The 17433-nt window shown below is 44.4% G+C and overlaps 2 protein-coding genes across 3 annotated transcripts; one reads left to right on the forward strand and one right to left on the reverse strand.

Moving 5' to 3' along the window:
• Positions 1-5988: 5988 nt before the first annotated feature.
• Positions 5989-10006, forward strand: LOC109742261 (uncharacterized). Of its 2 annotated transcripts, none has more exons than XM_020301347.4 (2): positions 5989-7902; positions 9662-10006. In XM_020301347.4, exon 1 carries the CDS (start codon positions 6128-6130, stop codon positions 7877-7879), a length of 1752 nt encoding a protein of 583 aa, XP_020156936.1. In that variant the 5' UTR covers positions 5989-6127; the 3' UTR covers positions 7880-7902; positions 9662-10006. The 2 variants fall into 2 exon arrangements, with proteins under 2 accessions (XP_020156936.1, XP_020156935.1); XM_020301346.4 differs by having other exon boundaries at positions 5994-7897.
• Positions 10007-10662: 656 nt separating this feature from the next.
• Positions 10663-14586, reverse strand: LOC109742260 (inositol diphosphatase DSP4). The gene is made up of 5 exons (XM_020301345.4): positions 14071-14586; positions 13896-13989; positions 11401-11458; positions 11280-11323; positions 10663-11177 (listed from the first exon to the last, which is right to left on the reverse strand). Exons 1-5 carry the CDS (start codon positions 14367-14369, stop codon positions 11001-11003), a joined length of 672 nt encoding a protein of 223 aa, XP_020156934.1. The 5' UTR covers positions 14370-14586; the 3' UTR covers positions 10663-11000.
• Between the last annotated feature and the right edge of the window lie 2847 nt (positions 14587-17433).

Genomic DNA, 17433 nt, shown 5'->3' on the forward strand with positions numbered 1-17433 from the left:
TGTCCTTCCTGACATTGTGCCCTCAAAGTTGCTTGGCATAGACATGCCCATGATTGGGAAAACATAATCATCATGCAACACTTGAGCTAGTCTTAGAGGCACGACTAGGAATACATTTTACCGTTTATTATTCCACACGTGCATATGGGTTCTCCCCAGAGCCTTTATTAGGCCACCGCCACCGCGCCGCTCTCCGCCGCCGAAGCCGCCGCCTCTCTGCCGCGCCGGAGCCGCCGTCTCGCCGCGCCGCCCTCGCCAGAGTTAACCGCCACCACCGCCGGTTTATTCACCCGAGCCGGTAAAACCGATAAAACCACCCGGTTTTATTTTATTAGTTTGGTTTTATATTTTTAGATCGGTTTTCTTTTTAGTTAGTCCTATTCGGTGAACGTTCGCTGTTTATCCCTTCGCAGCGAACGAATTCATTCGTTAGCATCCGGTAACGAACGTTCGTTATTTATTCTTTTTCTTTTTTTCTTTTAATTTCGGCCAGGGACCTAGATGTAATTATCTTTCTTACAGATTAGTCCCTCTGTTTCAAACTAGCACAACTTTTTGCTCGTTTTTCCAAATCCAACGAAACCAACGCCCACTTCTTCGTTATGATCCCCTCTATCCAGTAAAACAACTTAAACATATTTTTGAAAGTTTTAAAATTTGAATTCAAACAGATTTGTTTTTGAACTTCGTTTGATCGTAACTTGAGTTTTATAACTCAGTTTGGGTTGATTCTTTTTGCAAATCGAAGCTCTTGACCTAAACTTTCTGATAAGGCCAAATTCACATAATGTTGGTACAGTTAGAAATTGTTTTATGTTGCAAGAGTTATTTTCTTGGTTTTGATGTTTTCCGAATTGTCTCCTTCGTACTCTCCGATCTTTTGAGTGATTGCTTATGTGTGGTTACTATTGCTTGCTCGCGCTAGATTGACCGGAGTGTGACGAGTAGAACTATCAGGAGTTATGAGTGTGAATCATCTTCATCAACAGTACAAGCAAGTTCACACTTTGATCATACCCCTTTTCATACCCAGTTTTTATGCATTAGTTTCACCCTCAAACATTGCATGAGTAGGATTGATAACATGTGGGTATTGGGAAGTAGTTGATGAGGTAGAACCTATTATCCTTTATATCAAAACCCCGGGAGTTACTACGTTATGCTTATACTGCTATGCTATGCTCGTAGACGTGGTTGGTTTGAGTGATTCATGACAGATGTGAGAGTTATTATTAATGGTTAACTTAAGGTGGCTGCTTTAATACACATCTGGGTGGAATGGTAGGGGCACCCTGGAGCACCCAGTGGTCTGCCCGAGCACCTGGAGAACCCAGTGCTTGCCCAAGGGGATCCCGGAGGACCCGTGTGATCACCCTATCGAATGCCACCCAGGCTCAAAGGGATCATAAGATTATTCATGCTAGAAACTTCCGTGTGCAGCCACAAGCTATTATGGGCTCTAGCATAGTTGAGTATGTTGCATGACCTCTTTGAGTGGTGGGCTAGCAGATGTAGGGGAAAGTAGGTGTAACTGTCCACCCAGAGTAAAGAGTTAATGTTTCTGAAAGACTGTGTCTCAGTCATCCGTTTCTCAAACACCATGTAGTGCGAGAAATCCAACGGAGGAGATCGAGTCTTGTAGGGAAAAGTGCGCAAACCTCTGCAGAGTGTACAAACTAATCATGATTAGCCGTGTCCCCGGTTATGGACAACTTGAGTATCTGGTTCTTGGATTATCATATGGATCTCATCACTCTAATTAATTAATTTGTTGGGTTGATGTTTATTAATTTGGGATTGAGTTGGAGGAACCTTCTCAATGTTTTTCAATCAACTTTGTAGTTAAATAAAATATATTCCTTTGCAGTAGGGAAAAATTGGCTTTCGCAAAAACATTATAACCATAGAGCTTTTCCACCAGCCAAATATGCATGTAGTGATAGTTATTATTCATCATTTATCCTATGGTGTGAATTTGCCAGTACATTCAATGTACTGACCCTTTGTGGCTGCAACGTCTCATGTTGCAGGAATCTTACAACGAGTAAGTGATACGTTAGGGTTACGATTTCTACACTCTACTTTGCCGTTGGTGTTGATGGGAATCCACAACCTTGTTGTTACTTCCGCTATTTGGATTGAGGTAATAGTATTTACGTTATTTTATACATGTGATTTACCTCTGTTATAAATCCTCGAGTACTGTGTGTGTCAGCATACCGATCCAGGGATGACACTTAAGCACAGAGACTTGACCGTCTGAGGTCGGGTCGCTACATATATATAGGTTCACGGGAGAGGGAGGTGTATCCTACTTGGGGAAGGGTTCCCCCTCCTCTTGCGTCGGCCTAGGGGTGGTGGAGTCCAAGTCCACCTCCCAATTCAGCCTCCCCTTGGGGCGCCTCCATTAATGGGCCTTAGGGCCCATTAACTCTCCCTAATAAGCCTTTTAGTACTTTCCTTAGCCCGCTGATATTAAATAAATTCTAAAAGCCTCCTATGCAATATTAGAACCTTTTATCATTTATTTAAAGTCTCCGGAAACATTTTCCACCTATATATCATTTCCCGGTATTACTTGGTAAACCCCGAAACTCTTCTAATAACCTTGAAATGCTTTCATTTTCTCTCGAAACTATTTCTCGTGTTCCCGAAACTATTCCTAGAACATTTGCCCATAACTCTTACTCCACTAGCACTCAACATATCATGATTCCCTTGAGCTTGTGACCCTGTAGGTTCGGTAAAACATAGACATGAAGGAACTCCCTTTCGTTCAATGATCAATAGCGGAACCGTGGACATCCATATTGATCCATGTGAATACATGAATGATATTCGAGTGAATCTTTGGTTATCATATGTTGTTCCCTTTGATTCACGATACTTTACAAAACCCAAGGTGAGATTTAGCGGTATCCTCTTGAGTCATTCTCACGCTCATTATACCGGTCTCCTCATTATCGGTTTTGTTCTTCTTTCTCATTGACATGTTCCGGCATCCCTATGACCTAGTCACCCGTGTCTGGCCAGATGATGATGGATGCCATCATACCGAGAGGGCCCTAAGAATATCTCCCCATTGTTGGAGGAGAAAATCCCACTCTGGAGCTATCTAGCCCCTTGTCATACTTACCAATAAACCTGAAGTTATCGTTATGATCACCGTGTTATAGATGGTGTTTGAGCAACTCCAAAGTCTATCGTCCGGTATGAAATGACTATGATACTCTCATGGTCCAAGGAACTAAAGCATACGTTAACTCTTCGTGTTATATCAATAGACTCGTGGCGATTATATCTCAAAGTATAACAAGCAAGTTGGGTCAATTCAATATGATCATTCTTCTAACATCATCCTCTCAATGTTCTTTTGGGATTATTTTTACACTTAACAAAATATCCAGGATCCGGAAAACATGATCAACACACAACACTTGAGCTAGTACTAAAGGCAAGACTAGGCATCATGTTTTACCGTTTATCATTCCATACGTGCTTGATTCCTCCGAATCACATATTCGAGAACTGTAGAAATTATAGCATGGAATATAAACTCTTAATTATAAACATGGAAATAAATAATACAATATTATTACCTCTAGGGCATAATTTCAACACAAGGAGGTGGTGCCGACCTTGGAGAAGGGCAATGAGGTGGTGCCGCCCTTGGACGACGACGTGGTGCTGGAGGAGCCCCCCATCGGCAAGCAGGGGAACTACAACCACTGCCATGAGGAGGCAGGACCAACTCACTTCTGCAAGGTGATCCTTGCCCTGAAGCTGGAGTGTTTGCCTATGCCTCTAGACTTCACGAAGCAGTTCCAAGCCGTGCCTCAGGAGTTCAAGCTGAAGACGAACATCGGTTGCGCATGGAGGGTGACGGTTCGACTGATGAACGGCAGGGTCATCCTCGACAAGGGTTGGCCCCCCTTCGCCGCTGTCCACCAGATCAAGATCGACTACATAGTCACCTTCAAGTTGCTGACCCGTGACACCCAGAAGGTGATTGTCTTCAATGACGCCGACATTGAAGCGGCGACCAAGTGTGGGAAGCACGATGACGCCTCCGCCGTGAACGTCTAAGAGAGCTCTTTGTTGTGCATGTTGATTTGGTTTAGTTTAAGACTATGCCGTACTGGTCTGGTTGAAAACTGCTTGTTTAAGTGTCGTGCCGTGCTATATATTTTTTATGTCTTCGATTTGTTCTGAATGCTAGCATATTGGTAACTTCACCACCTTCACGAGGAGGTTACCAGACAACATGCGTTGCATGTAACCAAACACCATGGCTTGTGTTTTCACGTAAACAAGCCAGCAACAAACTTTTGTTTCACTCCATGCTAGAGGGTATGTATACAGACACAGGGGCGAATCTACATGCACCGCTGTGGGGGCGAATGCCCCCACTCGTTTTTCTGGCCTGCTTATGCTAGGCCCAGGATATTCAGCGTTGCCCCCACTCAGGCCGAGATATTTGCCCCCACTGCTTGTTTTCTGTTGTATTTTTAAAGCCCATGTATGAGAAATAGATTGCTTATTGGCCCAGCTACCCATCTAGCGAGAATGACGAGCAGGCAAGCAGGCCTCATGCGTGCGTGTATGTGATGGTTCTCAATTCGCTAGAAACCTAGTCTTCACGAGAGCCCCCGCGCCGCCGCCTGCGGCTCTACTGCCCTGTAGATACACGATTATACGACTCCCCTCCGCCGATAGCGATTATCTGCCGTCCACGCACTGCACACACCGGCCGGCCGTCTTGCCAAAGAAGCTCTACTGATCAATACCAAGGTAATACGTGAGACCTAGGTTTAGTTCTCTTATTATATATTCTGATTTCCATGTTAAAAAGGTAACAAATTGTATCAAATATCCATGTGTGTACATTATAATGTACAAATTGATTATTAGATTGATTGGATCTAGCTTTGCGTAATAATTTCGTATGAATAAGTTTGAGCACGTGGGAGTAGAATAAAATCTGTAGCAATATTCTGCCTTCATGTATTTCAATTTATTTAACATTGAACTATATGGCATTGACAGGCAAGCTAATGGAGAGATGTTTTGTAAAATCGACAACTGCAGTATACCTGAAATAGTTGATCTAAATAGCTTACACGGGATCCATCCAAAAAGAAGAGACTTACATATTTAATATCAACAATCATGGGGAGATTAGGAGAAATTACCTTACATGGGAAAAATCGTCGCGCGATGAAACGGAAGGGGGTAACGTGCTTAAGATTTTCTTTATCTAAAAATGTTTACACTCTCTATTTTATAAAATGTGTTTCTTTTTCGTGCAGCTCTAAGGCTAGAAATCAGGGATGTAGCAACAAAAAGGAATGCCGTATTCATATTTCTCAAGCTATTGTGCCTTCAGTGGTTAGTTTACTTTTCTTTGGCAATGACTGTGTCATAATTATGTGTGTGTTGACATTATAATATAAGGACATATATGCGATTTTGGTTCTTACATACTATATGTATGCTTGTGTGGTTGGTTTTTAAAATGATCTAGCCATTAGCTTGTATACATATTTCTGGAGGCATGTATAACTTTGCCCCCTCTTGTTTTTCATCCTGGCTCCGCCCCTGTACAGACAAACAAAGTGCAGATGTTGGTTTTTAGCCTGTTTTTTCTCAACCAAGCCCAACCGAGACACACGTGCAATGCAGACAAAAATCAAAGTAACCAAACACGTCGAAAGATGCAACCAAACACCGCATTTCTGACGAGACAACGAAACACCACGCTTGCATTTCTGACGAGAAACAACACGATGCAAAAAACATGACCGGCTCCATTGGCATTGGGTTGGGCCAAAAAAACACGAAAGCTCGCCGCGTGTCCGGAATGGCATTTTCACCGCCCCGCTGCCAAGCGAGTACGGCGGGCCCTCCCTGTTTGTGTGAATAAAGCGGGACTCGCGCGTGACACCCGGCAACGGCTGCCAGCCAACCTCCGCTTTACAGCTTTTCCTTCCAGCGGAAGCAAATCGCGTCCGTCCGTTCCGCGCCCCCCACCACTCCATGTGATGTGCTGCCGCCGCTCTTTCCCTCGCTTTCCCCTCCTCCCCCTCCTGCTCCACTCCCCCTCCCCCGCCGTCGCCCGCCGCCGCCCATGACGCCGCCGCCCTCGCCCTCGCCCCCGCCGCCGGCCGCCGCGGACGCGCTCGCCCAGATCCTGCACGCGCTGCTCCCGCCGCTCCTCCTGGCTGCGGCGTCCGCCAACGCGCTCCACTCCCGCTGGCGCGCGCTGCACGCCACGCTGCTCGCGCTCCAGTCCTCGCTCGTCTCCGCGCCCGCCCCGGCCGCCAGCCACCCGCTCTTCGCCGATCTGGTGGCCTCGCTGCTCCCGGCCCTCCGCTCCCTCCACGCATTGTCCGCGCGCTGCCAGGACCCGGCCCTCCCCGGCGGGCGCCTGCGCCTCCAGAGCGACCTCGACATCGCCGCTTCCTCGCTCACGCTTCTCCTGCACGACCTCTCGCTGCTCCTTCGCTCGGGCCTCCTCTCCGTCGATTCCTCGGCGTCCTCCCCCAACGCCATTGTGCTGCAGGTGCCCGCGGCAGCTGCATCCCGCTCCGACAAGTCGCTCTTCATCAGGGACGCCTTTGCGCGGCTCCAGATCGGGGGCCTCGACCTCAAGCTCAAGGCCCTCGCCTCGCTGCTGGAGTTGCTGGGGAATGACCCAGCTGCTGAGGCCGCAAACATCGTAGCCGCCGATGGCGATGTGGCTGCGCTGCTCCGCATGCTCGACGCATCGGCCCACTCGGCGCTGAGGGACCGCGCAGCAGCGGTCGTGGCCCTCCTTGCCACTGCCTGCAGTGCATCCCGGAAAGCGGTGTTCGACGAGGGCGGCCTTGGCCCACTGTTGCGCGTGCTTGACTCTGCCTCGGCACCGGCCACGAGGGAGCGTGCCGTTGTTGCCATTGAGGCCATGACCGCCGATGCTGGCAGCGCGTGGGCTGTATCAGCATATGGAGGGGTTTCCATCTTGATTAATGCGTGCCGTCCTGGCTCTGGTTCGTTGGCTGTGCAGGCGCTCGCTGTAGCAGCTATCAAGAATGTGGTCTCGATCGACGATGTGCGCTCAGCATTGGTTGAGGAGGGTGGGTTGCCAGTTCTGGTTGATTTACTTGCCAGTGGCACCACTGACACACAGAAGAATGCTGCTCTCTGCCTGTGGTCGATAGCGTCCATGGGAGACCTTGAGACACAGCAACAGATTGTACAAGATGGTGCATTACCGCCACTATTGCAGGCTCTGCACATCACCACCGATCTCGATCTTCAGAATTCTGTCCTACGCGCTATCCACGTGCTCGCAGTAGTCCCTTCGGCCGCCAGGATCCTATGTTCATCCCCGCTCTTCTTTGCACAACTAACAGACCTTATGCGCCGTGGTGGTAGCATCCTGTTGCAGCAGATGGCTGCAGATATGATTGCCGACCTTGCACCTGGCATGAGTGATGACACCAAGCGGTGCATGGCACCATGTGTTGGCACGCTGGTTAAGATGATGGAGGTAGCCAAGCCTGCATCCGTACAGGAGTCAGCTGGTCGTGCACTACTTGCTTTGATGACCTTGAAATCCAATCGAAAGGAGTTGGTCAGGGATGAGAAGAATCTGACAAGGTTGGTGCAGATGCTTAACCCCCGGAATGAGGAGATTGACAAAAAACACCCAGTCTCAGTACTGCTAGCACTTGCTATGGGTGGTGGGAATGGAACACGACGGCGTCTTGCAGATGCTGGTGCTTGTCAGCATCTACAGAAGCTGGCTGATGCTGAGGTGCCTTGTGCAAAGAAGGCTTTGCAAAGGATGTCCAGTAGCCGATTCAAAAGCTTACTTTCCAGAGGGTGGAACAACTAGTCCATCTGCTGCATTGGGGTAAGGTTGATATTTACCTTCATCTCCCTTTTTCGTGATGCTTCTAATTTGTTTTCTTTGTCTATCACTGAGTAAATATCAGTTAAAATGAACATTAGATCAATAGTTTTAGCTAAGTTGTTCACTGACTACATGCTGCAAACGTGAGTCGAAGCTTCAGGATAGTTCCCTGTTTTATAGTCTGGTACGTGGAGCCAATACCCTGGGATTCTCAGAGGTTGGTGGGATGGTCTAGTCGTGCACAGGAGCATTGGGCTACAATGCTCATACTGCGCAGGCTAACAACTGTTTGGTGATATTATAATTGCTTAGGTTTGGAAACTAAATGCTCACATGGTTTGTATTGCCGTTGCCCTGTCATTGCTAGATGTGGGCGGTGAACCGGTCACATGGCCATTCCATGAGGAGTTTGGCCAGAGTGTTCATACTCATTGTAGGACAGGGCACATTCACTGATTCACTGTAGCTGATAAGCAGCATCACAGGTAGAGATAGTGGAAATTAACAAGGATGCATATACTCTATGTGCCTTTGGACAGTGGAAACATCAAGTAGGTAAAGAGAAGTGCATTGAGGGAGGGAAGGAGATTAGTGAGACGGAAGAGGAAAGTGATTTTTTTTTTTGCAAAATAGGCCAAAGTATAGGGCAGTCGTTTTAACTGAAATTTTAATATGTGCACCCATGATAGTTATCGATGCGGAAAAGTTTTGTGTTGCAATGTCAACTTCTAGCTTAAGTCAAAATTGAACTAAAAGCATGTTGATTGTGGAGCCTCAGAATTGCAGTCATGCATCTAGGTGGGCCTTTCACAGCCTTCACAAGCTAACATCATGATTACTCTAGTCTTAACATATTGTGAACTGTAGTTTTTCTTGAAATAATTGTCAAAGATAACTTTTCACTGAGGACTAGATGTTCTGAAGCATGGAAAGTTGAGGCATGCCCTTCATTGGGTAGAGAATACCGCCAATGTCATGAAAAATACTCCTTTTCCCTTGTATCTCGCTCTTTCCCAGTCTATCAACTGAAAGCATGATGAACTAAATGTTAGTTATGCTTACATGTTTTCTCTCGGGGTCTTCTTGACCACCACCCAATAGTTCACAACTTATAAACTTACCCACTAAGACCTTTTTCCAATACAGTATGCAACTTAATATACTGTGATGTGCATATTTTTGTTGTCGACAATTTTCAGGTCGTTTTGACTGCTGTGTGTTATTCCATTTGATTCTCATATACTAAAAAGGCTCACCAATAGTGTTATCATCTGCATGTTATGTGAGGTGAAACATACATTTGAGCATGCAAAACATTGGCTTAAATATAAGGGGCCATAAGGCACATAAAGCCTTAACAGTAACAGTTTGTTAAATGTTAATGCAGACTGTAACTTGGAACTCCGTTGGCAAATCACAAGGTTTTGTAGTACGACTGTTCTGTTAATCTGTTTCCAGTTGGATGTATCTGTTCAGTTACTCCTCTACTGAACTGAGAGTTTGCGTCTTTGTTAGTAACTTTACAGCCTATAATTTTTTAAGAAGTAATTGAATTATTAGCTCAGTTCATCCAGGCAATTATTATATTCCTGCTTTTTATATCCTGTGTCTGTGACACTTTATTACCTGTAGTGTATCACGTTTGAGCTTGAATGTTGTGGCTAGCATACAATGAAAATGCCTTCGTTTTATATCTCATGCTTTCCTTTAATTTAGTTCTGTGAACCAGTACTTACGACTCATTTTATGCTTCCGAACTTGTAGTTGAAGAGAACCCAAATGTGGAGAGCTTCGAATTATAGAAGAAAGCTTAAGTATTTAATTAGGAGGCATCGTACAAGAACACCGAGCAAGAAAGAGACCAGAGGAGTTCTCAGTTTCTTTGAAGCCAAAAGGTGCACGGTAGCTGCTATTTATTTATCTAGTATATTGACAAGATAGAAGCATGGATGCGGCATTTTAGGATGTATCCTTCAGCTTTTATGTTTGCCCCTTTTTCTGTCTGTTCCTATTTTAACCTCTCTCTCTCTCTCTCTCTCTCTCCTGATTTGTGAAGAAATTGTATGTGTGTTGATTTGGAATGAAGCAAAGTGTTTTTATCTGCCCCAAGACACATCTGCCAGATATTACCTTGCCCAGTGTCTCACTGAATAACTAAGCTGCTGTTTCTGTGGGGTTTTGGTGCTGATTTTGATTTTTGTTTTTGTTTTGATCGCCTGTTGTTGCTTGTGATGTTAGTATTGAGTGTTGTCTGGTGTCTGTTACTTGCCTGATTCCTGTGAGAGTCTCGTGATCAATTACCAGCCTTTCTCATGACTCTGCATTTTGCTCTCAAATCTCGATGCCCTCTCCATTGAGCGGGCAAATCTCACTTACCACCTTTTGCGTTGTGTTGATTAAAGAAAGGTGTTTGGATGCTTCACATCATCACATGGATCTCCACTCTTAAGACTGGAAGGAAACTTTGCATGATGCCGTTTTCACAGGAATCATGTGGGCTCGTCCCTTAGTTCCATTGATAGGAATTGGATTCATCAAAAGCTCTTCATTTTAAAACAAGGAGCATACCCTTTAGTCTCGCATTACTTTATCTCTATGTAAGCAGGAGCTATCCCAGCCTACCTGATGTAGACAGGCATTTTCGCAAGAAGTTGCTCGCATCAGTGGCATCTTTTAAGCAGTAGTATCTACAAAAGCTTTGCTACAACAGTGAAAGTGCCAAAAACTGGACAGATCCAATTGATAATACCAGATATAACACAAGGTTTGCTTGCCAGACTGAGTTTTATTTAGTATACAACATAACATAATTACAGACTATTATTACATGCTTACATAATGCCAGCAAACATATGATAAATGCAGCAACGGTGAGAATATAACTCATGCGGCCTATCTAATATCTACCATAGCTTCAAAAATGATTTACAATGTTTAACTTGTCAGGGTCAACTTCATGATTCGTGAGCCAAAAACAGAATCAAAAGTAGTATTAACAGTTTTTTTTTTGAGAATCAACAGTTATTCTTATCGGCCATGTTACTAGATACGGGAAAGAAATGCCAATCTGGGCCCCCAGAGGCCGCTGATGTACGCTTCTTGCTCAACATGAGAAAGACGCTGGTAAATGCTTTAAGCTTGAGATGTCGAATAGCTCAATAAACCTTAGATCAGAAACTCTTGCTTTCGCAGCAGCAAAACGCTGGTATTCGTCAAATACTGATGTTAGACACCAGCGCTGCAGTTTCCTCAAGCATCCAACAACACAGCCAGTTCGATGCTGCACATTTTTATGTTTGCAACACAAAATTCAGATGCTATAGAAATTTCGACAGGCCAAACAAACAGCAATGTAGATAAAATGTAATCATGCTATTTTTACCTTTCCACGCTTGCAGTGAATAAGCACCGGGTGGTTTCTTGTGTCTACAAATGAGAATTTGATATGCAGTCAGGGGAAGAAATGACTCATAATAAAATGATTCGGTAGAACATTCTAGTACCTAGAACAACTTTCAGAGCCTCGCGGATTGTGTCTTCGGGAATGCTCACAAAGGGTTCCTGAAAGCAACATCCATTTTCAGTAAGCTCCTGAAAATGAAAAATGCCACTTTGTGGCAAATCTTTGGTAACAAGAGAAAAAATGAAGATAAATGATAGAACTGCTACGACAAAAGGAAGAAAATGACCAACTTCAAGCTGCTTTCTTATACTGTAAATGCCATCTACTCCCTCCGGTCCTAAATATTTGTCTTTTTAGATTTCAAATGGACTACCACATACGAATGTATATAGACATATTTTAGAGTGTAGATTTACTCATTTTACTCCGTATGTAGTCATTTGTTGAAATCTCTAGAAAGACAAATATTTAGGAACGGAGGGAGTAGCAAGTTACCCAGTGCCTTTTAGAAGCTAGATTCTGGTTCTCTTCTCTGGTCTAAGTTATCAGTTAGTAAAGAGTGTGTATGCCATTTCATTCTTATAAGGTGAATTGTTAAATATCAGTCTGATCTGAACTTTCTCTAATGATCAATCGTGCAATATTTTTAAGGTGCATCGCCAAAGTGCAAAATAAACAACCCAATCCAGATAAAAGAATCCGATTCCATTTTTCCGTGCCACATGTTCACCTTTCATGTGCCCTTAACCCACTTCACGGGATTGCAACGCTAATACTTCTAACTGATAAAGAGTGTGGCCTCGTTGGCTTGATAAAAAGACACACCTCAAGTTATTCCCTTAAATTTGAAAGCTCCACTGAATAAAGGAAGAAAAAAAGAACAACAATTTTATACAATTGAGATATGAACCATATGCTTGTATATGAGTGTTTATTGATTTTCTACTGGTGGTGACAAAATAAAATCATTAAACATATCGAGAAACTATAAATGACAATAATATTTCTGCTCCGGTGGAAAGGAAGGTCTTTTACCAGTTTACTCATTCAGTTGGAGCAAAAACCTACCTTGCTGTACCTTCAAGATGTTTTGACGACATACACAAGTCGTTTGGTTAATTAGGAAGATAAAAATACTCCATGCAAAAAGACAAGGAAGATAAAAATACTTGCCTTTTGAGAAGTACCATGCCTGAATTCTAAGCATAAATTGTGTATCATTACACAAAATGCAACCCAAAGAAGTATAACACAAAATACCTAAGGACTACAACAACTGAGCAACATAACAGTGAAGGTTTCAGATGGTTGTCATCAGCTCGTAATAAAAGAGCAATATCTAGTTAGAAACAAGATCATAATTTGAGCATTTTAGGGTCATAGACTCAATTTTTTTTTGTTGCTGTTCAAACGACCTGAATCTGTGATAGGGTCCAACACCATGAGGTGGATTTCAAGTGTTATTTGTGTGTCCTATTGCCGAATTGACCACTCAAATCTGAATTCCAACAAGTTTCTCAAATTCAACACTTTATTCTTCTAGCATTTGTAGTGTTTTATACATGGCCAACTGATAATGTTATTGCTCCAAGGTCCTGTTCAAGAATTTAGCCGATTAACCAGTTATATGACCGATTAATCCCTACTTGTAAGGTCACTGTGTAACCGATAAACTAATAAATCGACCGATTAATTGATTAACTTGCCGATTAGCCTATTAATCCCCTGCTCGCCAGCCTATCGAGCAACTATCGGTTAACGATTTCCTCAACAATGGTCCAAGGTATTCAATTTTTTTTATATCGGTTAGTTAGGAATACACAATAGAGGGGTAAAAAGAACAGTCCTTGGCGCATAGTGTGCTACTACAATAACATATCATATAAATTTAGTCCCCTAAAATCCGACCTTCGTTAAGCCAACAAGTACTCGACAGTGGACATTTAAGCTAGATATCCAGCTATTCTGTCGGGTCAGAAATACAAGTCATCTGTCTAATTAGAAAAAATGTTGAAGCTTCATCCGATATATAATTTGGTAGAGAGGCGCTTTCAGCTAAAGCGTATATGGAGAAGCTCAACTTGGACAAGGCAACTCCACTTCACAATCCCACGGAAGGCATATGATGTGCCCGCACACAAGTACTATGGAGAAGATTCGAGAAGATAGAACCATTGCAACCATCACTACCGTGTGACGAAGAATCTATGACTAATCACAAAATCATAATACTACTCCCTCCGTTCCATAATTCCCGCCGTGGTTTTAGTTAAAACCATGACAAGAATTATGAAACGGAGTTAATAGACATGTTTGATCCCATCTTTCCTTACTCGCTTACCGTTTTGATTTTATTTCTTCGGACAAGCAAGAAAGCATATGCAAGTGAGAAAAAGAGAAGACCAAAGGGCAAAGCTTCGATGAAGTTTAGCTAGTTAGAGTTGATAGCCCATGTTATCCCCCCTCTTTTCTCACTTGCTTACATTTCTTCGGATCAAGAATAAGCATGATATAGCAAAATTCTCAAAGGGCAAACCTTCGAGGAGGTTTAGCCAAGGATGCCCATGCCCATAAGGAGAAGGGATTTGCATTAACCTTGGAGCCGTCGATTCCGAGTTGGAAGAGCCTGATCCCGCGGGCACGGAGGAACTCCTGGTTGGCCTCCGGGTACGGCTCCGGGCAGAGGCACCTGGAGAAATCAACACGAATCAGAATCACGTCACCACCACCTCGAAGAAGAACGTACGTGTGCACGTAGCCGTGTACTAACAGGACGGAGCGGAGGCGGAGGGTCTCGAGGAAGGGCAGGTTGGAGGCGTCCGGGAACCCGGAGCGGTACACGCCGTGGTCCACCATCGCGAAGTTGAGCGGCGGGACCAGCTGCAGCGGCTCCTCGCCTTCCCCCGCCTCGGCCTCGCCGCCCTCCCGCCGCAGCAGGATTGTCGCGCAGGACGGCGGGGCCACGGCGCCCGTGTCCTCCTCCTCCTCGTCGGGAGGCGGCGGGCGGCTGTGGTGGTGCTGCCGGTCGTCTTCGTGGGTGATCACCAGGCTGGCGGCCTCCTGTCTCATACCTCGACGGACGGGGGGATCGACGGTGGTGACGCGCGACGCGATTGCCTGCCTTGCTCTCTGTGGATGGAGTGGAGATGGAGGGAGAAGAGGATCTCGTCGGGTTTTGGCCTTGGGTGTCGGTTGTGGGCTGACGATCCAGAAGGAGAGACTTCGGGAAGAAAGGAAAAGGAGCGACAGGTTTTGCGACCGTGTTGGTTATGCATATTCGGTGCATATTCCCTCCTCCGGCGGTTGTAAACGATTTGTACCCGGAACCGGGCCCCGCCGGCTGGCCACCTGTTTGCGTGCACTCGTCGCTCGTCGTCGTATCAAAGTGGTTGGGCAAAAACGAAAATGATTATGTTATAGAGCGAACGTTCGCTCCGGTGCATGGCAAAACGAATGTTTCTCACGGCAATTTATGTGTTGCGAGTATAGCAATACCTCCAGCGAACACGACAATTTTTGCAGAAAATTCTTTGTTTTGCCAGAGTTTGCCATGCGTTTTTTAAAATATTTGATATGTGTTTTAGAATAATTTGCCATAAAAAGCTTTCGCAATTGCGATGCATCACAACAAACGTTCGCTGGCTATTGGGGTCCAATAAAATATCCAGAAACTCTCATTTTCGCAATATAAATTATGGGTGATAAGAAAAACAGCCCAACTACCAACTCCCTATTTAGCTAATTGTCTGTGCGTTGCAATGGGGCGTGCGTGCATATTATAGTGGTTCAACACTAATTGTGTCTGACATATACCTTGCACCTACTATATTCTAAAATTTGTTATGATTTGATAATGATTAGAGAAAGGCGAGGAAAAGCTTTCATTTAGTTAGGGTTTTGGTAAGATTTTGAGTTGATTTGGTCATGTGTAGAGGATTGCATGGAAATATTTATTACAGTTGAGGCTTGGTAAGATTTGATTTGATTCCATTGAGTTATTGCAGAACATGTTTTTATTAAGAATTGATTGCGTTAATGCAGGATATGGTTTTCGGTAAGACAAGGAAATGAAAATATCGATTTGGTTTAGATTATTCTCAACTAAGGACGTGAAGAGGAAAAAACCAACATAAAGGGACGGAGAAGAAAACCATGAAGACGAGAAAGCGAACTTACCAACTCTTCTTTAATACTCCATCCGTCCCATAATACAAGACATTTTGACACTAGTGTAGTGTAAAAAAAGTCTTAAATTATGGGACGAAGGGAGTAGTAGAGAACATTACAAACACAGCTCCTTAGGAATAGAGTTGTGAGCATCTTGAGTTTTTTTTTCCTTTTGATGGATCCCGTTGCCAGGCAGTGAGAAGCATCTTTTTCTGGACATGGAGTTTCTAATCCCAAGCTCACATGCACCCGGTGAATAGTAAAATACTTCAAAAAAAATCTTATTTTTTAATAATCATTGATGAATGTTTCACCCGCGTCCAAAAAAACGTGATGAACTGATATTCATGGAGGTATGTGCAAAAAATTGATGCTGAAAATTAGATTGTGGAAAAAGAATTTGAGAAACACAATAAGACTAATAGTAAATATTCACCTCTTGTTGCAAATGAAATCAGTGCACGACACGAGAAAGCCAAAGGACCTTGCTCATGGAATGGGAAATTTGATAGAGTAAGAGTTAGCACGAGAAGTGCTCCATGACAAAATTCCCATAAATTATATTGATATCATGGAGTCCCTGAACCGAGCAACAACAAAATGTTGACATTAACTTTGCTAAGGAAATCGCCTCAATGATAGATCCTGTCCACAATCCTAACACGCTCGTTGCTTGCAAAAAAAATGTTAGATTGGAAAGATTAGCAAGAGGCAATGGATGTTGAATTGTTATCTCTCAATAAAAGGAGGGTGTTCGGACCGCTTTGTCTAACTCCTCCCCACATACGCCATGTTGGCCATAAGTGGGTTTTTATTCAAAACAAAGATGAAATAACAAGGTAGCACGGTACAAAGCAAGGCTCATCGCTCAAGGATTCACTCAACGATAAGGTGTCGATGTTGAGGAGACTTGTTTCCCAGTCATCAACGGAATTACCTTTAGATACCGAAGAGAGGCCCCTGTGACTCACCACCGGGAAATGGACGCGCGCTGGGCACTCTCGCCCGCGAAGCCCCCTAGGAGACCGGTACTCTAGCATCCTTTATAGGAGTAATTATTCAATTTCTCCTAAGTACTGAATACATCAGCCCTCTTGCAACCGCTACCGCCCAACTCAACTCACGAAAGGCCACCTCGTCGTCCTGCGGGCGACTCGGGAGGCACAACCACCATCATCATTCTAGCCTTCCTCCGCCTCCTCTCCACCTCACCGCCATTGTGAAAGCACAAGTGCTCTCTGGGTGATTTTGGTAATTAATGTCAACATATCTCTTGTTGGACTAATTCTTTTATCAAGTATATTTCAGATGAGTTCAAAGTGGAGTGGCGTGGACAAGAGGATGTGGAACCCCTTCAAGATGCTAAGGACAGAGGATTGGCAAAAGCTCAAAAGCTCAGGACTCTTCATTTTCATTTTAGTGATCCAAGATCACATTGAGTCCATAGGAAAAGCCAATACTATTAAAAGGGGGTGAGGTGTTGCTTAATGGCTTGCTTGCTCAAAGCGCTTAGTGATATGCTCCAAAGCCCTCAACCACTTTCTCATATCCACATATGTCCCAAACCAAAAGTCAAACTCGGCCCCACCGATTTGATCTATCCGGCGCCACCGAGTTCATTTGACATAGCCACTACCAGAACCCTAGTCATTTCGGTCTCACCGATAGGGATCTTGGTCTCACCGAGATGGGATTGCAAACTCTCTGTTTCCCTTCGCAACGTTTCGGTCCAACCGAGATGAGCGATCGGTCCCACCGAGTTCGCAATGCAAACTCTTTGTTTCCCTTTCGTAACGTTTCGGTCTCACCGAAATGAGCGATTCAGTCCCACCGAGTTTGCCTGACCAACTTTCTGTTTGCCTATTACAGAAATCGGTCCTACCGAGTTTATGTGATCAGTCTCACCGAGATTGCGTTATGCCCTAACCCTAATGAAATTGGTCCCACGGAGTTGACATGTCAGTCC

Source organism: Aegilops tauschii, chromosome 5, assembly GCF_002575655.3.
Source record: "Aegilops tauschii subsp. strangulata cultivar AL8/78 chromosome 5, Aet v6.0, whole genome shotgun sequence".
In the NCBI taxonomy this organism is placed as follows: domain Eukaryota; kingdom Viridiplantae; phylum Streptophyta; class Magnoliopsida; order Poales; family Poaceae; genus Aegilops; species Aegilops tauschii.

What these genes read in the sequence shown, in the direction of transcription:
- LOC109742260 (XM_020301345.4), bottom strand. Translation starts at nt 14,369, where the DNA reads ATGAGACAGGAGGCCGCCAGCCTGGTGATCACCCACGAAGACGACCGG. An exon ending in CTCCGCCTCCGCTCCGTCCT is followed by an intron (nt 13,990 to 14,070) that starts GTTAGTACACGG and finishes TGATTTCTCCAG; the next exon opens with GTGCCTCTGCCCGGAGCCGT. An exon ending in TTCACTGCAAGCGTGGAAAG is followed by an intron (nt 11,178 to 11,279) that starts GTAAAAATAGCA and finishes AAAAATGTGCAG; the next exon opens with CATCGAACTGGCTGTGTTGT.
- LOC109742261 (XM_020301347.4), top strand. Translation starts at nt 6,128, where the DNA reads ATGACGCCGCCGCCCTCGCCCTCGCCCCCGCCGCCGGCCGCCGCGGAC.